The 27,736-nt window shown below is 34.0% G+C and overlaps 1 protein-coding gene across 1 annotated transcript; it reads right to left on the bottom strand.

The window, feature by feature from the left end:
* Positions 1–87: 87 nt before the first annotated feature.
* LOC140040473 (ceramide synthase 1-like) lies at positions 88–27,041 on the bottom strand. The gene is made up of 7 exons (XM_072086449.1): positions 26,646–27,041; positions 19,657–19,816; positions 15,541–15,721; positions 15,109–15,273; positions 13,315–13,468; positions 7,336–7,472; positions 88–6,192 (listed from the first exon to the last, which is right to left on the bottom strand). The coding sequence occupies exons 1-7, from the start codon at positions 26,868–26,870 to the stop codon at positions 6,111–6,113; spliced, it is 1,104 nt and encodes a 367-aa protein (XP_071942550.1). The 5' UTR covers positions 26,871–27,041; the 3' UTR covers positions 88–6,110.
* Between the last annotated feature and the right edge of the window lie 695 nt (positions 27,042–27,736).

The following is a 27,736-nucleotide window of genomic DNA, read 5'->3' as shown; positions in this document are numbered from 1 at the left end:
CCATCCAATCATGGTGCCTACTCTCTTTCTCTCTCTCAAACAATTTACACACTCTTTTAATACTACAAAGAAAAATCAAAACATCTCTCACAATTAACAGCATTTATTGGACCCAAAAAGAATGTGAATCTAATACAAACATTAAATTGACATTTTTACTATTTAGATACATATTAAATCATAGTACACCTGACTGACAAAAGAAACAGTACTACAGTATTCAAATAAATACATCATGAACACATGGGCACATATCTATCTTATAGAGGAAAATATGGATTCTCTTCAAATAATACACATACAAGTCAAATTTTTAACTCAGAGCTTACTCGTGGTGGTAGGAATAAAATATGGAGAGACAGGGGTAGGGATTTGTTATACTAAATGTACCCTGTACATTTCACCGTTTAAAAGATATGTGCCCACATGTGAAACACATACCCCAATACCAAGCAGGTACTTTGTTTATTCTAATTTCAGTTTATTCTTGAAATCATTTGAATTTGAAGTATCAAAATGTGCAGTGATGAAATTTACTGTGTATAGGTTTTAACGTGACAGATACATAGCTCAAGATCGCCTACACACCTCAAGTGATCCTATCACAATAATAGGTGTGATTGTAGATTTATAGAAAATATTTAAGGCCAAATAAAAAAAAAATTTAGTTTCACATCCAGGATTTGATTTGTTTTTTACTGTTACAGTAGCTATTAGCTATTGTAGTTATTTTACCAACATGAGAATGATAGTTTAAAAGCCTACTTTCCATTTACAAATCTGGCAATGCTTAAAAACTGCAACTGTGCATTTTTTTTATGGAAAATTGAGAGATTTACTTTTTTACTGAATACAACTATTTTATAAAAGATAAAAATAACAAAATTGTAAAAAAATTATGCGACCATACAATGTGGAGTGGATGTGTGAAACTAAACATTTTATTTATTTGGCCTAAACATAATTTGTGTTAAAACTTAATTCTTAAGCATAAGCGCAAATTTGTATACACAATATTTTGTCTAAAATATATTTTAAATTGTACTACCAAACTCAAAGATGACCTAATTATAGTTATTTTATATCACCATTCTGTACAATTATAGAAGAACAAAAATAACACCCAAGTATTCAATTAGTTTGTTATAAAAATCAAAACACATTCTTTAGACCACCTACTATTTTTAGTTTTTATTTTTAATAGAAAAACAATTGAAACATAAAAACTCAATTAATTTATCGCGGGAAGAACAATTAGTGATTACTTTTATTTAAAAACAAAATTTGGATAAAGTTTAATAAAGTGTTTTAAAGTTTAAAGTTATTTTGAACTAAGCAATATTAGCCAAGACAATTCTAAATTGTTTGAACTGGTTTAAGAGTATTAATTCAACTGATAGATAGATTATATGCACCAGTTGGTAAAATTACTTGACGTTCAGGAAAAAGCATTAGGAAGTCAGTGGTCAATATAGTCTTTAAGGACTGGTTCTTTTTATAGGGACCACTGCTTAATTATTATTTAGAATAAAAGAAATAGAAAGAACAATGACAAAACATCAATATTAGTAGTGTTAACAAGAGTAAATAGAACCCTGTGGCAGATACAGTCTGTATACATCCCTCCTAATTTATGATTTATGATACTAAACAGGGTTACCATGACAACCATGACATTGATCAATAATTTGTATAAACTAGATTTAGTTAATAAGGTAAAAATGGAAACACACAAGTCAAAATGTATTATAATAATATAGTAACAAAGTTGACACAATATGCAAATTATTTATAGTGAAAACTCATTACCTATGCGGATGAATTGAAATGAATTCAACGAACACTGTGTAAACAGATGGTAACGATATTAATTATAACAAGGTTATATACAGTAATATTATACAGCATTTAATATAGTTATTTTTATGTCATACACACATTCTAATAACTATTTTAAAATACATTTCTGCCTAAAAACTGTAAATATTCAATATTATATATAATTACATTATAATTTCAGTTTCGGTCTTCACCACAGAAAAGCTATTACGACTATTGGAAGAAATGATGCATGTAAACAATAAAAATTAATAAAGGCATTATTTTACCAGACTAATATCTCTTTGTACACAAAACCATTTAAAATGCTTATATAAACACACATTTATTAAATATTGTTCCGTTATAAACAATAAATACAGTATATCACGTCATCTTGTTTTGGTAAGTATGTAAAATTCGGAATTTGTTAAACATTATTCATGGCTTTTTGGTAGTGCTAAATACAACTTTGACCCTGCCCTGTTTTGGTCGGTTCCTTAAATTCAACTGAACATTGACTACACCCTGTTTTGTAGCCTTCATTATAAACTGTATTTGAACATGAACATTTGCATCATAAAAGTTGTACTATAATAATAATAACAATAATAAACATAAAACATCAACTAATGTGCAGTTCAATACTTCGTACTTCTAAAAGAATATACTGTTAATAAATCCTAAGCCTACAAGATTCAGTGTCCAGGTGACAGGTAGGTGGCCCAAATATGATGCTTAGGAATATCATAAGTTAGTGCTCACATATATCTAAGCTTGTGCTCACATATATCTAAGCTTGTGCTCAGGTATATCTAAGCTTGTGCTCAGGTATATCTAAGAGAGTGCTAAAGTATATCTAAGCTTGTGCTCAGGTATATCTAAGCTTGTGCTCAGGTATATCTAAGAGAGTGCTAAAGTATATCTAAGCTTGTGCTCAGGTATATCTAAGCTTGTGCTCAGGTATATCTAAGCTTGTGCTCAGGTATATCTAAGAGTGTGCTCATGTATTTCTAAGCTAGTGCTCAGGCATCTAAGCTAGTGCTCAGGTATATCTAAGCTTGTGCTCAGGTACATCTAAGCTAGTGCTCAAATACATTTAAGCTAGTGCTCAGGTATATCTAAGCTAGTGCTCAGGAATATCTAAGCTTGTGCTCAGGTACATCTAAGCGAATGCTCAGATACATATAAGCTAGTGCTCAAATACATGTAAGCTAGTGCTCAGGCATATCTAAGCTAGTGGTCAGATACATCTAAGCTAGTGCTCAGATACATATAAGCTAGTGCTCAAATACATGTAAGCTAGTGCTCAGGAATATCTAAGCTAGTGGTCAGATACATCTAAGCGAATGCTCAGATACATATAAGCTAGTGCTCAAATACATGTAAGCTAGTGCTCAGGCATATCTAAGCTAGTGGTCAGATACATCTAAGCTAGTGCTCCGATACATATAAGCTAGTGCTCAGGTATAACTAAGCCAGTGTTCAGATACATCTAAGCTAGTACCCAGATACTCGCATACATATCCAAGCTGGTAAAAATACAGTTTTCACCAGTAGAGTCTGGTGAAAAATTGAGACTTCTTCATTGGTAAATTTTTGTTTTGTCTAATAAAAGAAATTCTAAATACACCATACATTTCTTACATAATAATTGATCCTAAGCAATGCATTTAGAATTAACTATTTTGGAAGATTTTTGCATATAAATTTAAGAAAAAAGTATATATATATATATATTCAATGACTATAAAACAAATTCCAGGCCTCCAATCAACTTTGTCATTTTTCTGAAGAGTATAATATATTATTAATATTCTAATGTTAGACTGTTGTAATAACAATGATATATTACTAACACTAACAAAATGGTGTGAGCAATAACATCACAATTTAGACTATTTATCCACTTTTTGAATAAACAATTTAAATATTAAAAATCAAATATCGGTTAATAAATTATTATGAATAATCAATGAATATTTTAAATATATTTTACAAATAAAAACCCCCTGTGCTTCAACATTTAAACAAAACTTTTATATTAAATTTATAGATATATTTTTGTAATTAATATAGGCAAAATATACTAGTTGGATTGATTTGTTTTGTTTTTAACAGGGAAGAGAATACAACTCAATTTTAAGAATTTCCAGAAATATATTTTATTTTATACTTTTTTTCCAATAATGAAAAGATTTTCACAAATATCTATATCAACAATGAAACATGTGAAAAATGTTGATTTATAAAGAAGCATTTTGCTTACAGCAGGGATGAATGAGCATAAGGTCAGCCAGGTCAGACTTGCTGGCTAACTATCATCAAGTGTTACTATACAATATTGATTATTGATGCAAGAAATGTTTGTCAAATTCATTGTAAATATATGCATGTAGGAATTTAAATTTATGCAAAAATAATCCGGGTTTACTATTATGTGGAGATGGCAATTTTACCCAAAGCTCCATTAACCAAAATTATACCATTGACATTGCACATCAAAAAGTCAAGATATTGAAATTTACAAAATACTAATAATAATAGTAATAACAATAAACAATATATTGTTTATAGGTTGTCATGGTCGAATAAACACCAGTGAAGTTAGGTTTGTTGTACCCATGTGTTTCTAGAAGGTAGTAAAGTTGAGACTGTTCTCAAGCATACTTTACTACTTTTTGGAATGACATAGTGTACCGCAAAACTGATATTACTAATAAACAATATTCGACATACTCTTACCACACAGATTAACTACATACACCAATCACCATTATAATAATTACAGTACCATCTCCCAATCAACTTCTTCTCAACTATAAATACTGTATTTTACAATCACCAAAATAGTTATTAATACACATTATTAATACACATTCTAGAGGTATACAGTATTTTATGCCAAAAAGTGTTAACATACTTGTTCTAGTGGTAGGACTCCCAGCAAGAAGCTACCAATATATATTCTAAAAGAATGTGTAAATGGGAGATATTACGGTAATTTGAAAATTACAAACATAAATTCTATTCTTAATAATCTAGCACCTTGTCAAAATTAAAACCCAGATCTATCTCACTATTCCCATTGATCGACATTTTACAAAATCAAGATCAGTATAAAATCAACATACACAGAAGGTAACAAAATAGTGTATTTACATTAGGAAAAGTGAATTAACTTATGTTTTAAATCCCTTGCTTATTGTAAAGACAAACTTGGTTAATATATTGAAAAAAATGTGAATACACACCACACAAGTTAATATTTGACACCATAACATTAACGTGAATTACTTTCACCCATGTGGAAAATAACAATAACAAAATTAAATGCAAAAGAACAGTCAATTATTTAAAAACTTAATAAAAAGTGTCTTGGTTTGGTGCAGTGAGAAGACTGTTAACTGAACCACAATGAATTCCTGGATGTACATGGTAAACCTCCTACTGAGGAGAAACCTCTGGGGCCCAACGAAGTGACCTCTAAATAGGAGCATCCCTTGAATAGGGTGTTAAAACATATTGTATTCATACACACAAAGTGTTCCTTAATAGAGGTTTCCCAATAAAAGAATTCTACTGTATTCAAATATTGTTCCATTGGTGCCTCCGTTTATTACTCAATCATTTTTTAGTATCCCGCAATGTTATGATTGAAACAGCCACTAGGTCATGAGGTTTGATTTAACAATTAAACATTGCTAACCTATTCAAATACTAGGTATTCAATTGAGTGAAAAAAGGCACAGCGACTGAAGAATGGCTACTTAAGCTATATCCTACATCCTGTAGTGTGTATATTATGCAATCTTGTGTCATAACATGGCAATAAGACTTGTTGCAATAAGGCTATTGGTACTTTGATGTGTTAATATCTCATATTTATATTTCCATTATGCAACATGAATGCCAAAGCAAATGCTAATTACAATATAAAGTAAATTTACAAATGTATTTGAAAAGTTATTATCTCCAAGTATTGAATTTTACAACTGCGTAAAAAAAAAAATTGCATCTCTTGTCAGAAATCTGGATTTTACCTCTCCAATGCAGAACTTTTGATGGAACACATTTACAGGTAATTATACTGTGGAACTTGAAAGAGGCAATGACAGCTTTGAAACCACAACCATATAGCATATAAATGAAATATCCATAAGACGTGCTAAAAACGAGGCGAAATATGCAACATAATTTATGTAGTAATCAACGGGTTATAACAAAAATCATGTTTAAGAGTTCAAAAGCAATTTAGACTATCAATGCTTAATACAAATTTTGTCAAGCTTCTACTCGGCATGATTATGATTTGAATGCATGGTACCATTTCCTCCAACCTGCCTCCTCTTCACACCGTTGCCATTTGCAATTCTGAAAAAGAAATAAGTGAAACAATTAAAATTATGATTAGCAACTCGTTTTATATTATGCATAAATGAACAATAATGTAAACTGTAAGGCCTGTTTCTACTGGTTTTGGAATGAGGGCCTGAATGGGATTGTTCTTAATTGTTGCAAGGGAGGAGGTAGTGTACGACAAATGGAGGAGGTAATGCACGACAAGGAGAGGAGGTAGTGCACGACAAGGGGAGGAGGTAGTGTACGACAAGGGGAGGAGGTAGTGTACGACAAGGGGAGGAGGTAGTGTACGACAAGGGGAGGAGGTAGTGTACGACAAGGGGAGGAGGTAGTGTACGACAAGGGGAGGAAGTAGTGTACGACAAGGGGAGGAGGTAGTGTACGACAAGGGGAGGAGGAAGTGTACGACAAGGGGAGGAGGAAGTGTACGACAAGGGGAGGAGGAAGTGTACGACAAGGGGAGGAGGTAGTGTACGACAAAGGGAGGAGGAAGTGTACGACAAGGGGAGGAGGAAGTGCATGACAAGGGGAGGAGGTAATGTACGACAAGGGGAGGAGGTAGTGTACGACAAGGGGAGGAGGTAGTGTACGACAAATGGAGGAGGTAGTGTATGACAAGGGGAGGAGGTAATGTACGACAAATGGAGGAGGTAGTGTACGACAAGGGGAGGAGGTAGTGCATGACAAGGAGAGGAGGTAGTGTACGACAAGGGGAGGAGGTAGTGTACGACAAATGGAGGAGGTAGTGTATGACAAGGGGAGGAGGTAATGTACGACAAGGGGAGGAGGTAGTGCATGACAAGGGGAGGAGGTAGTGTACGACAAGGGGAGGAGGAAGTGTACGACAAGGGGAGGAGGAAGTGTACGACAAGAGGGAGGAGGTAGTGTACGACAAGAGGGAGGAGGTAGTGTACGACAAGGGGAGGAGGAAGTGTACGACAAGGGGAGGAGGTAGTGTACGACAAGGGGAGGAGGTAGTGTACGACAAGAAGAGGAGGTAGTGTATGACGAGGGGAGGAGGTAGTGTACGACGATGGGGAGGAGGTGGTAGTGTACTTATTCAAACAGAGCACTATTATTTAGCATGTTTTTTTGCTTTTTTAAAAATTAAAGCTAGTATGGCAATATAATAGCATGACAATTATAGACATTTACCCATTGGTGCTGTACTCTGTACTTGTGCCGTTTGTTACAGGTTTTCCAACAGCTGTCGCACCATCGTTATCTTCTCTGATGTCTTCCATCTCTTTCATTGTTCCTGTCAATATTTTGACAAGTAGGATAACAATAAACTGAAAAACAAAATTAATATACAGTTTGTTATTTTATTGTTTATATATTGAAGAACTAATTTATTTCAAACAAAACAACAAAACTCTGGCTGAAATCACCGAAAATACAATACCTTGCACAATAGTATAAATGACTGTTATACATTAATATTATACGAATAATGTCAACTGGTTTCTGAATAGCAGACATGTTGATCTAGTCAATGATTAAAAACATCATTTATAAACCGGTTTGCTTGAGATATGTTGAGATTGTAAACATGGTCTGAATTTTAAACTACACTAACAGACATTATAAATTACAAGTTCAAAAATTAGGCACAAAATGGCTAAATAAATGGCCACACTCACTAGCTCAACCAAGAATAAAACATGGCCACACCCACTAGCTCAACCAAGAATAAAACATGGCCACACCCCCACAAGTTAACCAAGAATAAAACATGGCCACACCTACTAGCTCAACCAATGATAAAACATGGCCATACCCACCAGCTCAACCAATGATAAAACATGGCCACACCAACCAGCTTAACCAATGATAAAACATGGCCACACCTACCAGCTCCACCAATGATAAAACATGGCCACACCAACTAGCTTAACCAATGATAAAACATGGCCAAACCCTACGCTCGCGCTAAGGTCAAATTTTCGTTCGCCAAAATGGCGAAAGGTTTTGAAAAACATTAGCCAAATTGAAAATCCTTTAGCCAAATTTAAAAAACCATAAAAATTCGCAAAAATGTTTATTAAATAAATAATGCATGTATTTGTTTGTTATTTTACTTCTTTTACATTTATATTATTATTATTTATCCCAATGAAGCTGGTTTTCGTTACCGCGATTTTAACACGTTCGTGAAATTTCAAAAAGTGACGTGTCTTTGAAGTTAAAAATATACTATTTCTTATGTACCCATGAGAATAAAAATTATATGCCTGGAAAGATCTTGTTTAAGGGATTATTTTTATATATTTTTAATCTATGTTTATTAAATATTTTAATAGAAAACACGAGTTAAAAATGAGGTACAAAAGCCGGCGAGACGAAATCTGCGCGCTAAAAATAACTTCGGAAAACACCTACCCATTTTCGCACCCGATCGCACGAGGTCCATAATAGGTGGTGGAGTAATTTTTGTTGCATGTTATCAGGCTTTAAATACTCTTTATTTTGATATGTAAATCGGTTATTATTATTATGTACATCCGCCTCATATGTCAATTTTAACGATAACAATTTTTTAGCCTTTCTCATTATCAAAATCTGGCTAATTTAGTAATGAATTAAAGCTAATTTATATTTCTGTTTGATAAACCACATCGTTTTATTTGACTTTGCGTGGACCTGGTGCGAAGAAGCCAACAAGACCAACCACTGAAAAAAATAATCCCTACCATAAATATCAGTGTTTACCATTTTCCTTACGGGGGATTCAGTTCTCCGCTTATTACTAAATTACCGTCGCCTAGGTATTAGCGCGTTAATTAATGATTGGATAACCCCCGCACAGTGGACTGTTCCATTTTCTGAACTAGTATTCACCGCACACGAGGCATGTCGAAAAATGTCGCCTCTCATCATGGAATACTTGCTTCGAAACGTCAATTTTACCGATTTATTAAATTATTTAATAAGTGGAATATTTATCAATCTATTATATAAAACAAGTACGTTAGGAAGAAATGTACCACAGAAATTTAAGAAGCTTTGAATTTGCTATGCAGCGGCCGTAACCCATTCTATGAAGGCGGCCGAAACGCGCTTTGGCCAGGGTTGCCGTTGTAGTATACGTTGTTTCTTAGCTATTCAATTTAAAGCGCAACTTTCGGTTAGAATAATCGAAAGGGAAATAAAATTAAACATGTTAACATTATACTATTGAGGTAATTACTTTGTTAAATTTAAAATTCCCCTTTTTAAATAACAGAACAGCCTCGTTTACGGAAGTATTCGTCCACATGTTTCTGTTTACATTTTCTTCTCGAAGTTCATTTTCTACGTCGAAGAATAGGGACTTCCCCTTTTATTCGCTCATCATCACGTCGACGACGACCGGCCACGAACCAATCACATTAACTGTGTGTCATTAAAACGTCATCGAGGCACGCTCTGCGCATGTTTAAACAGAACTAAAAAAATGAACACGGCGATCGTGACGTCGTCACATAAAATGCTGTTGTGGTAAAAAGTGTACCCGAGTCAGAAAGTACCGAAGTGTGGCGAATTCTCGCTCCCATAAGAAGTCACGCCGACCAGGCTAGGCCTAGGCTTGGAAATGTATTTTCGCCAATTTGGCGAACGAGGCAATAATTATTTTCGCCAAATGGAGACTCCAGTCGCCATTGGCGAATTGGCGAGCGGTTAGCGCGAGCCTAGCAAACCTACCAGCTCAACCAATGATAAAACATGGCCACACCAACTAGCTTAACCAATGATAAAACATGGCCACACCCCCACAAGTTAACCAAGAATAAAACATGGCCACACCTACTAGCTCAACCAATGATAAAACATGGCCATACCCACCAGCTCAACCAATGATAAAACATGGCCACACCAACTAGCTTAACCAATGATAAAACATGGCCATACCCACCAGCTCAACCAATGATAAAACATGGCCACACCAACTAGCTTAACCAATGATAAAACATGGCCACACCTACTAGCTCAACCAATGATAAAACATGGCCATACCCACAAGCTTAACCAATGATAAAACATGGCCACACCAACTAGCTTAACCAATGATAAAACATGGCCACACCTACCAGCTCAACCAATGATAAAACATGGCCATACCCACCAGCTCAACCAATGATAAAACATGGCCACACCAACTAGCTTAACCAATGATAAAACATGGCCACACCTACCAGCTCAACCAATGATAAAACATGGCCACACCAACTAGCTTAAACAATGATAAAACATGGCCACACCTACCAGCTCAACCAAGAATAAAACATGGCCACACCCCCACTAGCTCAACCAAGAATAAAACATGGCCACACCTACTAGCTTAACCAATGATAAAACATGGCCACACCTACCAGCTCAACCAATGATAAAACATGGCCACACCAACTAGATTAACCAATGATAAAACATGGCCACACCTACCAGCTCAACCAATGATAAAACATGGCCACACCAACTAGCTTAACCAATGATAAAACATGGCCACACCAACTAGCTTAACCAATGATAAAACATGGCCACACCAACTAGCTTAACCAATGATAAAAAACATGGCCACACCTACCAGCTCAACCAATGATAAAAAATGGCCACACCAACTAGCTTAACCAATGATAAAACATGGCCACACCTACCAGCTCAACCAAGAATAAAACATGGCCACACCCCCACTAGCTCAACCAAGAATAAAACATGGCCACACCTACTAGCTTAACCAATGATAAAACATGGCCACACCTACCAGCTCAACCAATGATAAAACATGGCAACACCAACTAGCTTAACCAATGATAAAACATGGCCACACCTACCAGCTCAACCAATGATAAAACATGGCCACACCAACTAGCTTAACCAATGATAAAACATGGCAACACATACTAGCTCAACCAATGATAAAACATGGCCACACCAACTAGCTTAACCAATGATAAAACATGGCAACACATACTAGCTCAACCACAAAATATTAATTTCAGAAGCTATGACCAATTATAAAATTTGGTAAAAAACAAAAATGTTCGATTTAACAAGTTCTGTACTCGTTGGATATTACCTCAAATATGGAAATAATAATAAAATGGTTATGAAGAACATATTAAATTTAACTATTTCAATGGTAAAAAGCGCTAATCATCACAAAATTTATTAGGAAAGTCGTTGACATAATTCATGGACACAATCATAATCACCGCAACAACGCAATGGATAGCTTCTAAGTAAACCACTTAAACCAGACAGTTTCTTGCATGATAAGTACCAAGTGTGCATGTTAATGATACTGAGAGGTCTTCTAAAAGCTAATGGACTTTATATTATCAGCCAATTGATATTCACAAATTTATCTACGTACTGCAGATATCTGGACCTCTACATGAAATGACCTCTAAATACACTTAAACTAAAGTTAGTAGATAAAAAAACACTTTTTTACAAGCCCATAATAATGATTGAAAACAAATACTAAAACCTGTGTGTGACAATATAAATCAAAAGGGTTGTATTGCCTAAAACTGAAATGTATTATAAAATAACATAAACTATACACTAGTGTCATTTCTGGCCACATGGGCCTTTCAATACTTTATCCCAACCATCGTAGGAGTTCAGGGATAAACTTGATTATCATTGTTTTTGTGAATAATGTGCCTTTGCTGCTAAAAATAACATAACAGTGCATTTACATGGGTTTCATTTTCATTAGACTCCAACAATTACAGCAGACAGTGATGTATTAGCTCATTCCCATTTCCAATCTAATAAACGATCGTGATGCCACAGACATTTATAGACCGACTAAAGTACATAGCCATAAAGTTATAAAGTAACAAGAGATGAAACATTCTTAAATTATCTTCACAAGATGGATTTTATCATACTATTTTCCTTAATTGTTGTGATTGATTGCAATGGTGGAAAACGAGAAAATTGGGATTATGAATTCTATTGGCATTGCCTGCATAGACGGAGATGATCCCATGTTCTTAAATATGGCGTTCTTAGTCATGCACAATGTATGTAGCAGAGGACCAACAATGTACTATGTATAAGAATGGGATAGGAAAGGAAAGTATATTTACTCACACATGAATAAAAAAAAGGGAGTGGGAAAAAGGTGTGGTATAATAATTGACTACATCACTATCATGATTGACTATTTGATTGATGATGACTTTTAAGAATTTTAAAATGCAAAGTAGATTTTTGCATTTAAGTGTATAGAGATGCATAGGCTGCAAAACAAGAATTACCAACATTCATGATCCCTTTTCAAAATAGCTAATGTAATAAAGTAGTCCCATTGTGTTTTACTATTTACTGCAGAACAGGCACAATGAATGCAAATAGCCGTTTACTTTGCCTAACTTATATCAACAGAACAAAGGTCATTCTCTAAAATAAGTTTGTTTAACTTAATTTTGACAGCAATAAAAACAACCAATAACTGATCTGGTAAACATGGATGTAAAGAGAGGGAAGCGAGGAAGCTTTGACTGTATTTCATTCATAACTATTCATTATATATTTAGATAGAAAGAAAGAAATGAATTTTCAGTAGAGGAAGCAACTAAAAAATAAATTTACTAATAATAGTACTAATGTATTGTATAATTTAATAATTATTTTGGAGTAGAGTAGCTTTATTATATTTACAGTTCTGTCCATCACTGAGGAATGTGATGGTGATGGACATGTTAATTAAAGTAGTAATAATGACGATGTTGATACTGGTGAAGATATGGGAAATGATGATATTAATGAATAATGATAACATCGATAATAATATTGATGAAAATGTTAAGAATGGACAAAAACTGATGACATGATGTCAATGCTGATACACAAACACTACTGAAGAAAATTATATAGTAGATGGAAATGGTAAAGGAGTGGTATATGATCAAACTGAATATATAATAATGACAATGATTTGGTGATGAATTATTTGAAATTGAGGATTTAGTGGTTAAGTATGTTCTTAAGATGACAAAGGACTTTGCAAGCAACAGTGTTAAAAAATGAAACAAAGTGGCAAAAGTTTATTAGAATGAAAACAGAGAATAACTCGGAAATGATAAAAACAAATCCAATACTCAAATAAGAATTTAGTGTTCAATTATACTTCTTCCTTACCACAAACCAATATACATCCATCAGCATAATTGCCCACAACATAAGGTTGAATTCCAAGCCAAATGGCAGATGATCTGAATAATACACTTTGGCTACACTGGGTTGAATTGTTAACAATACTTTGAATGGATACCAGTACATTCTGGTAACACACCTGCAAAATAAAAATATATATAGAAATAAATCTGTCAATTTTTCTATTATAAAAATCAATCATTTTCAAGTATGATACTCCCATCTAGTAATGGAACATATTCATTAGTGTTAATTTTGGATTAACTTTGGGTAATATATTGTTTTTAATGTTTAATAGTTTAATATGGGAAAACTGATTATCTTCGATACATTTATAGGGCTTTTTTTCAATTTTGTTATATGCAATGCTTTGGCTATGGGCGGATTAATACAAATTATTAGCTTTTCATTAATCTGTGATTTAAAAACTGAAAAATCAATAACATTTTAGACTTATCCTTATTAAGAATAATTCAATCATGCGTCAATTAACTGTCAGTTACAACCACCTTTTTTATGCTTATTAAAAGTTTTTGAGATAACCCCTTACCATAGTACTAATATCCTCATTTTGTCTGTAACTACATACAATATCATATTTAGTATGTAAATCTAGTTGGCATAACAACATTAGTCTAAATTTAATAAAGAAAAGTAAATAACAGGACATAATATCACATAAATCAACTGCTTTTAAGTGATATCAATCATTATTTCAAACTAAACTTGTTTTTCTGACTTCCTTAAACAAATAAATGAAAACTATTCTTGGGTTTAAATAGTAAAAGAAAACAATTAACTCTGGAAAATGAAAACCATAATTGACTCTTCGGAGTTACCGTACTCTGTTATGATTAATCAGTGGATATAGTTTGTATTACAATTTTTATTGTTAAAAAAGTCAATCATACTCTCTGCAATATTGAAACATAGCACCTTCACTGTATTAAATTACAAGTAGTCAAATTATAGAATATTATTACACTATCACGCAAATGTAAATTAGTGTGTATTGTATGTATGCATTATTATTTCTTGCTCGCTTGCAATGCTATATAATGGGACTGAAATTATGACACAAATTAAAAAAAAAAAAAATTCTTAATGGAAGTTTATAGATTGGAATATCAATTATCCTGTTGCAATAAAATTAGGAATTATTATATAATTAACTCGATTGTACTATAGTTAGGATAAACTATTACAGTACATAGTGTTTTTATTATACAAGAGAGTTAACTACTGTACAGTTGGTGATAGGACATTGATGTCTTCAACAGAACAGAGACTCATCAAAATACAGTACAGTTTCTATAATTATAAGAAGTCAATGAATAAAATGTTGGTAAACATTCATCATGAGTCACATAGTGATAGTGGTATGTGATGTAGTAGTGGGCATGACCAGTTTATCGGATTGACTTATTTGATACAGCCATATTGGGTGGGTCATTCTCGATGGTGGCTCGCTTTTTGAGCCGAGATTGTGTGGTTGGAGTTTACTCTCTAGTTGCATAACACCTCTATGGCAGGTTATATTCTAGGTTTTCTGGGATGCATTCTCTACTAGCAAATCAGAGACAAATAAGTGAAAAGAATGCGATGTCCAAAATTCCTTGAATACACAAACATAGTCCTAGATATTGGTCGGTGCAAAATTGTAAGTGTGGATTGGATCACCTAGTGATAATTGGAAATCTTCTGCTACAAACCTAAATGTTAACGATGTTTGCTTTTGTGAGCTTAACAAAAGACATTAACTATGAGGGTTCTACTTACCATGACACAAAAAATACACCAAAACATATGTTTCCAAGTGTTTCGTAAATCTCAACTTTAGATCCATTTTTTCTTGGTTTAGAATAAACGCAACATTTTGCTAATTCCAGGAATATGTCATTAAAATCATGGCATAATAAAACCAAAGAACCTAACACATGATATCTGAAATAAAGAAGTTTGAAGAAGCTATAAAAACATTATTCTATATCCTTTTAGTTTCGATATCTGTAACATGGCTGATGCCTTTTGTTTAAATGTATAATAATGTATAAAGTGCAATAACCGACACATGAGAATCTCTCACATGATTAATGGTCATATTTGAGGTTAAAAGATTGTATAGAGAGATACAGTACATTGGTAAGTATTGTAAGTTGTAAAAAGCGAAAGTTTAAAAAAAGCTTGTAGGGTAGAAGATAGCCCACTTACCTGACAGTATATGAGAATGTAATAAGTATCAGTGTAAGAACATGATGTATACATAGTACAAGGGAATCACTTCTCCATACATCCAAGAAAATAGTAGCAAACATACTATGAAGATAGAATGATCCTTGCACGGCATACAACCAGTAAATTTCAGATGGAACCAATGATCCAACTGTCCAGCCTGAAATTAGTAATGAGTGAGTATAAAGTATTTATAAAACTAGCAAAGAAACCTGCTCTAAATTGGGGAATGCCACCATGCCCCATTTCCTCCCTCTCCCCACATATGGACAGATTTTAAAAGTAGTTTAAAACCTTCCCAGTACAATTCCAATATTGTTGATAGCCCATGTATATGGATGTGTGGAGTAGTAAAAAACATACAAGCACTCTCTTATATACAATGGATACTGCAATATACTGATTATATACTGTACAGCACCTTAGACACTAAATTGTCTCTTAATAAACAGAAATTTCTTTTTATATTACACAAATTAATATCACAAAAGCATGCATTTAATCTTAAATATTTAGTCTTTACTAGTCAAGGATGATCAATCCTACAAATAATATACTGTAAAGTAAAATAAAGTTGTTGTTGATTGTGGTTTGCTAAAACTTGCCCACACATGCTGCTGCTTATACAGTAGCTTGGATTAGACCTGTTCAAGCGCCAATGTTTTTTTGTTCACTGTTTGTATCCCATTTTTTTTTATCAAAACAGTTAAAACAACCATGTTCATCTTGTTGGACTTAAAAACATTTACGACTTATGTGAGAAGCTGGACACAAAGTACAAGTACTGTATGCGATGCAAGATGTGGAGACCAGGATATGAACCTTTTAGTTTATTTAGTCTCGTGTCTGTTTTGTCATGCTAATGAACAAGTTTCTGGGATTGTTGAACCTGGGTTCAGTGCATAGAATATCTTACAGACAGTTTAAAGTATGACTAAAGTTCTAGCATTTGATTACATTCAGCTTCTTGTCAATACTGCATCCACAATACCAAACACTGTATGAAATCAAAATACATTGAATCATACACAAAAGTAATTTTGCATTACATTGGTATTGAAGGATTGGACCCTATAGGAAATTGACAATGACATTGACATTAGATTCTAAATAATATGAGAAACAGGATATCAATTAATATGCTTTATACCTTGAGGAGTACCACGAAAAATCAATAGAACACAAGTCAATTTAGCTTTAGTCAACCAATGGTCACTTTTTGTTGTAAACTGTGACCCACTTTTTAAACTCTACAGTGTATTTAAAAAATCTTGCCAGTAAAAGCTCTATACACAGTTCACTGATAGTGTTATATTATACTGTATATACTACAGAGTGCGACTTACAGCCTTCTTCTGAATTGCGCACTGGTGTGGACAACCCATGTCACAACTTTCTTCTCCAAAGGGATGCCTTTCTCGTCGAGTGCTGCCACCAAATGGCACCCGTTTGTCTGTCCACAATGACAGGGGCTGCATGGATCAGTACACCGGGGTAACCCCTACTCTTCCAAAAGATGTACTGGGTGCAAACGAGCCAGATGTGTACATTAGACATCCAGTTTTAAGTCCTTACCCGAGAATACTACAACCAGAACAATATATATAGCTATGGTTTGCAGCACTGTGCCTTAACTGCTTGGCCACTCGACTACAATATTATTAATCATATTCACTAATCAATAATATAGCAATAGCTGCCTCATGACACATGCAATAAGCAGTTATCTTTCTTTTAATTAGACCTTTGTTTCCTAGATGTATCACTGTCAAATAACCAGAGCCAACTTAAGCTGTATTAATTTGTTTTATATCCAATACAAAAAGGACGGAAAATGGAAGTTTAACTCAAATACTTTAAATTCTGCAGGGATTTTGTTATGGATCAAGACAAAAGAGACCTGTAGAAAATTAAGAAAGATACAATTATAACAAGCCGCTGGCCAAGACCAAAACCAAAGTAGACGCGTTAACGTCTACAGTACTACATCTCTACCTTTACAAAATCCAAAAAAAGTAACTACTGTAATACCTACAGTGCTCAAAATACCACAAACTGGGAACTACTGATAATTCATATAGTAAAGTCATATTACTTTGAACATCACAAAAATAAACTGCAATATTGAAAATAATAATACTGTACAAGATAATTATTGGGCCTGTTTCTGCTGCAACTGCTCAAAATACGGTATAAAATACGGTATTTTTTATACCGTATTTTTTAGTACCCCGTTTCTGCTAACAATTCTTCTTGGGTGATCGTGTTAAATTTCATAATTTTTACCCAAATTGCCATTCATTTATTTGGTCGATAATTAAAAGTCGCAATAAAGGAAATTTTACGCCTCACTTTCAACAGCCTATCCTCTATTGACACAGATGTTGTGAGAGCACAGAAAACATCGTAATGGGGACAAGTAATTTGTTTCCTCCCCGAGTTATTGTCTTTTGCAATGTTACTGCTTTCGCAGCTCTTCAGCTTTGAGTTTACTTGCTTTGGAGACAAGTCTATTCCGTACTCCTGCTTTATTTTTAGAAATGTCTTTATAAATGCGGTTGTCCCTTTTATTACCTTTAGTTGGCCGGACATTTTAGCTTGCCCTCCTCCTCCCTCCCCACACAGATTTATATAGTAAATACTGTAACATCTTCGCTCCACATTTTTGGCGAATATATCTATACATGTGTGTAAAACAGCTGACAGCAACAGAAAATAACGATGTTGACCTCATGTTGCAGGTAAAAAAAAATACGGTATTTTTTATTGGAAGCAGAAATGGGTACAAACAATACGGTATAAATTTGTAAATACCGTATTTTATCCACAAATTTTGTGGGGAAAATACGGTATACAAAATTATTAGTAGTATTTTTTTTATGAGCGCAGTTTCTGCTGCCAAAAAAATACGGTATAAATACGGTATTCAAAAAATACCGTATTAAATACGGTATTTTCTTGGCAGCAGAAACAGGGCCATTGTTATTACTGTAAGTAATAATTCGGTGTAATACAGACAATTATTATAGAGTCTAAGTTGAAGTTTTTATGAAGTTAATTCTGTCTGACAAAATTCATTATTAAGTTCATGTCATTTGACAGCTTGGCAAAACTAATGCTAGGTGTACTATATACTCAATGAGAAATTAATTTCTCAAATGAAGCATAAACATTAAAAATGTATGAAATGCATTGAGGCTTAATAACCGATTTTTAATACCAATAAGATTTATAATAATAAAAGACAGATAATCATAGAGTAGACCAAACTGGTATTAATTATTGATTTAGAAATCAATGCATCTAGAGATTAGCGATGCATTAAAATATAACAAATACCCAACCAGATATCAAACAAGCATGAACAAATCAGCAATAAGTTCTAAGATTTTGCTGTTTCTACTTGTAAAGACAGGGAAAATTTTCTTTAAAAAATTTTGTTTAGTAATATTGCAAATCAAACTGATTTTTAAGTCGAGAAACATAGTTTTGTATAGTATGTTTTGCTACACAATTTTCAAAATGTGTAGCAATAAGGTTGTTTTGTATAGCTTTTTGCTATGCTACACTGGCGAAAATGTTCCCTGAAAGAAGGAAAGATGAATATTACATTTTAAATAGTTAGTTATCTGTACTGTTTCATTTATTAAATGTTGACTCTTGTGTATTAAAGTAGTACACATTAAAAAATAGTCACATGTTTAATGTACTAACTTCAGCTCCTTAGTTACACTGCAATATTATTTTACCACAACTTCCTGGTTACGTACAAATAACTAATTTTGAACCACTACCAGGCAATATATTTGGATTAATTTATTTGGGGTAAGACAATGGAATAGCAAGCCTTGTGTCCAAATTTAACCTAAATAGGGGATGGAATTACACATACTGCACACACACAATGATGTTACGATTGTATGTGGGATGATCCACACTACAGGGCATGCTTTTTCATTTCTCTTCTTTTTGTATTGTATTCCTCACCTTGGAGAGGCTATTGTTGGTTTATCCAGGTTAAGCTAGGCACAATAGACTAGATGATTTGTCAGTGTTTCATAATATTTTAATACGTGACTATAAAATAATACGTACCTTTGAAAATGATGTTTGGTTTGTAAAAGACTTCATATCCGCAAAAAAAAATTACATAAGCTGTAAACGACCATGAAAATGTGTAAAATGTAAACCTCCACGCACTCTCGGGAAATTTTGCTGCGTTGACAGGTGTCAACTGAAGATGATTTGTTAAAGGCTAAAAAAATAAAGATTTTTTTTACTTGAAATGATATTATTATCTTATCATACGTACAGTCAACTCATTAACATAAACTATAATATACACGGGTAGTTGATTATTATAGCATTACTACTACTGATACTACTACTACTAATCTTTTGTTATGTACTGAACAATTGCAAAATTAAAACAAAAACAAAATTATATTGTCATTCAAAAGGCTTGCTCTAATCTAAATATAGACTACCATCATTTTTACAGATGCAATGTTCTTATCAGTAATTAACATATTACACACCCAGTATGGACAGTATTTAATTAAAACATAACAAGTCTTTTCAGATTTACATTTGGACAACTCATAACAAAGGAAAAAGAAAAGAAAAAAACACCCCAAACTAAAGAAATCACATGCGGACATGGCGCTATATAACTATTCATTATCAATTTAAAGATGTATTGTCCCTTGAAACACCAAAAAATGAGGTTTAAAATATTCTAAATATAAATTGGCCATATCAAAGTAATATTAAAGTTATTCACCTTAAGTCGAAAATTCGAGCCAAAAACAACAATTTTACGTAATTAACAGCTAAATTAATTTGATTACATTTCATCTGGATAATTGTCCCGAGCGAAAGTAAACAAAGATTTCAAACCATGAGTATACATTATGCATGATGCTAATTAGGATTATTTACTGTCAACTCGTCACGGATGAGAAGGTTTTCTTACACAGATCGCGTAGAAGTTTTATGATTATGCATACAGAGTAGCCAAATAAGCGCGTTGCATTATGAGATATATGTTTTGATAGAAAACTTTGACTGGAAATCAAAGTTATTTTTTGAACCAAAAAACGTCTGTATTTCAGTTAAAATGGACCTGAAATGGATTTTCAATTTTTTTCATTTTAGAATGATGTTTTGGGGGCTATTAGGTGTTGCTAGAATGTATATTGTTACAAAATATAAATTGGCCCTTTTGGGGAATGCCCCATTTGAAAATCAAAAAAATTCGCGGGTGACGTCACTTTGCGAATATATTCCTATCCCTCCAATGGAAAATTTGCAGTTTTTTGGCTATAACTCTTGAAATCTATGGAGTATTTTCTAAAAAATGCTTGTGCATTTGCAGAAACGTATTTAGAAATTTTTTAGATAAAATTATTACCGTATAAACGGTTATTCATCAAGTAAATGACGATTTAAAATCTTAAAATAAACAGTTTTTTTCTGGCAATACCGAAGTTGGCCTGGCAACGTTGTCCGGGATACAGCTCTGTGCGCAATGATGCGTATCCATATTTTCCGTTCGTGTATTTTGTATATCGTTCGTAATTTATACTGCTAATACGTGTTAGTTTCTTTAGTTTTTAGTTTAGCAGAATTAAATTAGTAATATGAGATGATAATTTATTTGTCATGAATCAGGCAGTTCGAAAACGAATTTTATTCATATTTTACTTTGGCTTGACAATGAGCGCAGCAAGTTGTTGATATCGCTTTGGTCCTTGGATGCACATGAAACGCATGATGTGGGTGGTGGATCGACTCCGCGCTCTGGATTGGGGGCCTAGGCCTAGTAAATGTTTGGGAGGTAGGCCTTCTAAATTCGGGTTTTAGAACAAACGAAGTACATTTTAGGGACCTATATTTCAACAACATTAGATACTCTCGATATCATCGTATGTATATGTGACGTCGTGAATATAGAGGCTTCCGACGGCCGTTGAAATAGAATATTGCAATGGCGTGAGTAATTTTCGCTAATTTACCATGGTATCTTAAAATTTCGTTTTTACTCAAAATACTATACATTTTGTTTTTATTTGTGTGGGTTTGTGTTAATTTGATACATTTAAATAACATGTGTGAATTTTTTGAAAATCGAAATTCCATTTCAGGTCCATTTTAAATGATTTTTTTTCCGACTCATTTTTGGTGAAAATTAATAACTATTATGATACTTCAAAATGACCCACTTTTTTTCGAAATCGTTTTTTTTTTTTTTTTGGAATTTGACAAAGAGACAATACATCTTTAACATTATATTAAAGGAACACATTCACGATCCAACAACAAAGTGTCCCCTTATTTAATGTTCAATTGTCTATATGCCTTTAATGCCTTTAGGGATGTGTCCCTAAGCAAGGGATCTTCTATAACATGGGGAACAACTTGATAACAAGCAGAACATTTCGATTCTTTTTAAAAATGGTACTTTTTCTACAATACCAGAGCCTGAGAATGGATGTCCCCTTCCACTCCAAACAATTAAATCTCATGACCTTCGAAAAGAATCCTCACAATGAAAAAAAATAATCGAGTGGATTTAATGGGTACTACTTCTTTTAAACCGGCTAAAGATTAATTGTTGGTTGTGTACTGCATGCCTGACAACTACAATAACATATTCATTTATTCAATTTCTTTAAAGGAGTTAAAAAAAAAGACCTACTTAACACGTTCACTGCCACGGCGTATTTATACGTCAAAAATTGCGTGTCGCTACTTGCCAAGACGTAATACTACGTCAAAATCGTAGCACTTTTGTATTGTATGTAGAATCGCTGGCAGTGGTGATTGGAACAGGAATTATCGCATGGCAGTTTATGAATGATGTACGTAAACGATAATCTAAAAATATTTTGAATGACATCATGATAGTCTGTGACCAGATGTTACACTTTCAAACTGTAATTTAATATGTAAACGGGACTTGGCACTGGGACAGAAATTATGGAAAATGCCTTGGCAGTCAATGTGTTAAGAAGCTTAATGTTCACCTATTTTACACATTAAGAAGCATACTGTATGTAGTATTTTTATATATTACATAGCCTACGGTATGTAAATACGTGACCGTGATTGGTTGAAACTGCATCACATGACTACCGCTGCGAGGATCGTAAATCGTATATATCCTCGAGAACGATGATATTGACTGAGTAATTTTCGCGTAATTATCGTGTCCCTGTCATTAATCATATAAATTCTCGAGTACGATGATATTGACTATGACCTCATTTACACTTCATCGACGATTTCTTAGCCGGCCCCAAGTCGGCCCGACGCCGGCTTTCTTTTTAGCCCGCAATGTGTTTACACTTACCTAAAAAGCCGGCCTCGGGCCCCTACTATTGTGTTTACACTTACTCTCGCGGAAGAGTGCTCGATGATACGATTTCGCTACATTCACGTCATATCCACTCATGTGCGCCCACCAACCGTCTTAAAAAGTTAATATTATTAAACGTTGTCGATCTACACTAGGCCTAGACCGTATCGAAATTTAGCAAAAAAGAATCAAATAACGGTATTTAATATGGATCAAAACAATTGTATTATTGCTTTACTACTAATGTTTGCGTCTCGTTTTCTGAAGAATAGTAGTAGATCAATACGCCTTTTTCGCGAAACGGAGGACATTTTCGATCAATGACAAACAATGCCGTGCAACAAAGCGTAACCAACAGAAATAACATAGCGTTTTCAGCCTATTTTCTGAGGACAAGTTACTCCGTTAATTCGTAACTCCTCAACGGACAGCCGTATGGACAAATTTTTCCTGTAAAATGTTCTTTAAAGATTAGCCTACATAACTCTGTGATTGAAAAAAATTAGAAAATTTGTTTTCACTTCTTAAAGGCCATCGAAAAAAAACACCACAGTGTATAAGCATGGTGTCCAGAAATCCCCTGAAAACGCTATGTTATTTCTGTTGGTTACGCTTTGTTGCACGGCATTGTTTGTCATCGATCGAAGATGTCTTCCGTTTCGTGAAAAAGGCGTATACATCTTCACCAATTTATTTTCAATGAAGAATTCCCGTTCATCAGCAATAAGTTTCGTAAACTTTAAACTATGGTTGACCCAGAACGTTCATTTTATGACCGCGAGTGTTTACACTATACGAAGTGCCGGCCCGAAGCCCGCAATTGCCGGCCCAAAGCCTACTCTAGACTAGGCTAAAAATTGAGCCGGCTCGAGGCCGGCTCGGTTGTTCCCAGAGTGTTTACACTTGTGCACTTTTGGCTCGGAGCCGGCCTCGGGCTCGCTAAAAGCTGAAGTGTAAATGGGGTCTATGTAATTTTCGTGTGGCAACACTCGCGTTTGCCGATAAATAAACAAAAGTCATCTACTGGGTCTTGAACTCGCGATGAAATTGTCACTACATCACAAGACAACGCTACATGCGCTGCGCCACGGAACTTGCTTGAAGAAATTACTCAACTAAACTATTTAAACTATGCATACATAGCGCCCTCATTTGTTATTAGTCCTCCCTAGATGTGATGAAAGACCGTTTGTGATTGGTTAATACTCACAGTAGTAACCGATACGCGCGCGACGCACTGAACATCCGGTGATTCGGCACACGATCGAAGAAGACGAATTATTATTTATTCGGTCTACCTGATAATATTATTATTAATGTGGGCTTATTGATAGAAATTCTTCTGTTATTATTTAAACGACCTAGGCTAGTGAATATTTTACTGCCATTAATTATTAATTATCTGTATATTATTCTTCGAAAGGTTAAGGTGTCTGGGCAGCTTGTTTACACACAATACAAAAAGAAGGCCTAGGCCTAGCCTAGCAACCCGACTCAGCAGATATTCTACTTGTTGGTGGCTATGTAATATAACAGATAAATCGCCTTTTATATCGGTAAAATATAAGATTAGACATCCCCTCGGGAATGATATTAAGTTAATATTTAATATAAGTTATATTTAACCTCTAAGCAGTCAATATCTATAATACTTGCTGTGAATCTTTCTGTTTAGATCCCTGATTTAAACTGTAGTCTGAATGTAGGATTATTTCAATACCATGCACTGGAATACTGAGTCATTGGTGTGTTTCTGAATACCGATTGTGTTTATATAGTAAGACAAAACCCAGTTTACTCTGTTTTATGTAGGCTACATGGGAGTGGTTACTGTCCTTACATGTTTCTTGTTATATAGTATGTTACTGTACGTACTTAGTCTTCCATGTTTAAGTGTGGTCCGTATAATATACCTTGGTTTGGCGCATTAATTGTTTTAGTTGATTCATTCATCAATTTAAAGATATGTTTCAATAAATTATTATTTAAATAATTTAGCCTTTTGTTAACAACTTTGATCAGTATCACATGGCCTAGCCCAGAAAACACAACTCATCCCAACATAAACAATAAACCTTTGTTTCCAAAATGAACATAACAATGGAATCTGTGATCGGGAAGGTCGAACCCCTGCCGCCATATGTGGATTTATCATTGTCATTTGTTATCATCTTAGTCAAGCTATCATGTGAAATTGACATTTGGTCAATCATCAACTGGAACTAATTGTAACATGGTCCAAGTCCAAACTGGGATTAAAACTTCTAACAAGCCCAAATGATGTGATGTAGGTAAACCCATTTCAGGTTCAAGATGATCAATGCTGACATATGCCCCATGGGGCATATGTCAGTACCACTGATATTTGCTTAAGTTGTTAGTAAATATGACTTAAAAATTCATCGCAATAAGAAAATAAACTGGAAATATAGAAATTTTATTGCAGCACATATAGTACTATTTGGACTTACACTGTACATCTATTATTTTAAAAAGTAGTTTGTTACCTTGAAACAACTAACAGCATAACAAACAAGAAAATCTTTGGTAAAGAACAAGGCATGCCACACTGCACAATAGGAATGCTTCTTTTTGTAGTTAAAATCCTTGTAAAATTACAATAGAAAACTTAATACTGGTGTATTGATTGCGTTTATCTACAGTATTGTTAATAATAACCTTTGGAAACGGATTTTAGTAGATTTTAAATAAAAATTCAATTTTTACACAATATTTTGTATCATTTTGAGAAATAATTATTTTGAGAATGTAGCACCGGCATTTTTCTGCTTATAACACTAAAAGAGGTATTTACTATTAACTACATTTTGGTGCATTCTGGAGTGTGTGTTCCGATTTCAAGAAAATTGATTTATCAATAATCATGTCATATTTTAAAAACAGGACGCTTTGGTGAGACTCCTAATATTCCCAAACATTTGTCTACCTGTTCTTGGTAAATCAAGTTTTTAATGCACCCTAATTTTTTAAAAGATTTGAAAGTTACATGATGCAAGAGGGTTGTTAATTACCAACTCCTTGGTGACAGCAATGTGACGATGACACCAATGTGACACTCACCAATATCGCAATTGCTACCTGTTTGATTGGCTGCTAAAACCTTTATACAGTATAATAGTTATAACCCAATTATTAACATATTACAAGATATTCTATACTAGTGTACCTCTGCTTTCTTGTGATGCTGAAAGGACTTATACCCTTTGAGTCGAGGCCAAGTTGAGCTTCAACGAAACATCAAGCCAATTAGGCCATATCGTCTTTAGGCTCACTTACCTTTATGTATGGCGAGTGCACACAAGGAAATCGGGACTCATTGACACCACCTGCCTTTTCTCTATTCGCAAATCATCGAGTGTAAAGCTGCCACCAAGCAAGGGCCAGGGAGGTACGTTCTAGCCTACTCTACCTGGCACCGTGATAATATCAATACTGTAAAATAGTAGGCACTTTCTAGATACATTGTAGGTAGGCCTAATCTAGTTGGCCCTCTACTTTAGCAATCCATATCAACTCAATAATGTGCCACCCATCATCACCACACACAGAGGAAACACCCACCCACTTCAGTGTGGTACACACACAGCAGCCACTGGATGGACTGCCACTCACTGGAAATCATTTCAAACACATAACACTAAAATAAAAATACACCTAAACATAGCGTATAATTTAATGAAACACTACACATTATATAGCCTACCTTGAATATATATTTGGTAAAGATATGTCTTACAAATGTCCATACACAAGCTAGCAAAACGATAATGAACAAATCTGTGTTTTCGTATCGGCCGTACTTTCTGAATTCGCCAATAAATCCCTCCGGCTCCACGGGCTCATTGCGTATATACTCTGGAAGTTCAAAAATCAGACCGTAAAATAGTCCTATATAGTCTGGAATAAATAAAAAACCTTCACCGCCCATAATGGCAGTATTTTCCCCCTTATTTGTGTAGATAAATCGTGCAAAATCGGCCTCTACTCAACACTCGTCACGGGGCTTGAAATTCTCTCGTGAGTATACGGGGCGTGAACCGGATGAAATATCCGAAAAACACGAACAGTGCATTTACGAACGTTTCACACATGCGCTGCATGAAACATGCCATATCTAAGTTCAATATTTAGAGGGCGCTAAACATGTTTGCCATTAAAATTATTTGTTTAAATTTCAATTTTGATTAAAAAAACAACCAAAGGCCTACGTTATTATTTTAGAGTAATGTTAAAGTCGAATTATATCGACAGGCCTAACTATTTGCGATACATTTTGCGATAATTAAGCCTTAATATTAAATCAGAAAATCGAACGATATAAATAACGAATTACGAATATGAACACATTAATTCATCAGAAAATCAAAGAAAAATAATATGTACAATACAGAGTTTAGAAATTTATATTTAAACTTTATGCATGCAGCATAGTAAACAGTATTTATAACAAACGTTTTAGATATAATACATAATAATAATAATAAACCATAACTGTGGTAGGTGCGCCTACGTACCAATATTTGTTTTCAATATGATTAGGATTTATTATTTAAACATTTGTATACAATTTTAGTGTCGATACAAATTGAAATTACGTTTGGAATTGGCACAAATTCAAATTTTATTGATCTTATGGAAAACGAGTTATTACGTGCATCAAGCAATTGAGGCAGCATATGAAAAATTGCAGACCTCGCAACTTGGAAAAATTAAACAAGAGGTTTTATGAAACTATAGAGGACGCTATAATAATACATCAAACGAAAGAGGGCGCTATAAAAAAAACAGAGCTAT

This window comes from Antedon mediterranea, chromosome 2 (assembly GCF_964355755.1).
Source record: "Antedon mediterranea chromosome 2, ecAntMedi1.1, whole genome shotgun sequence".
Lineage (NCBI taxonomy): Eukaryota > Metazoa > Echinodermata > Crinoidea > Comatulida > Antedonidae > Antedon > Antedon mediterranea.
Note: the sequence above shows the minus strand (reverse complement) of the source record. Positions and strands in the feature narration are given on the sequence as shown.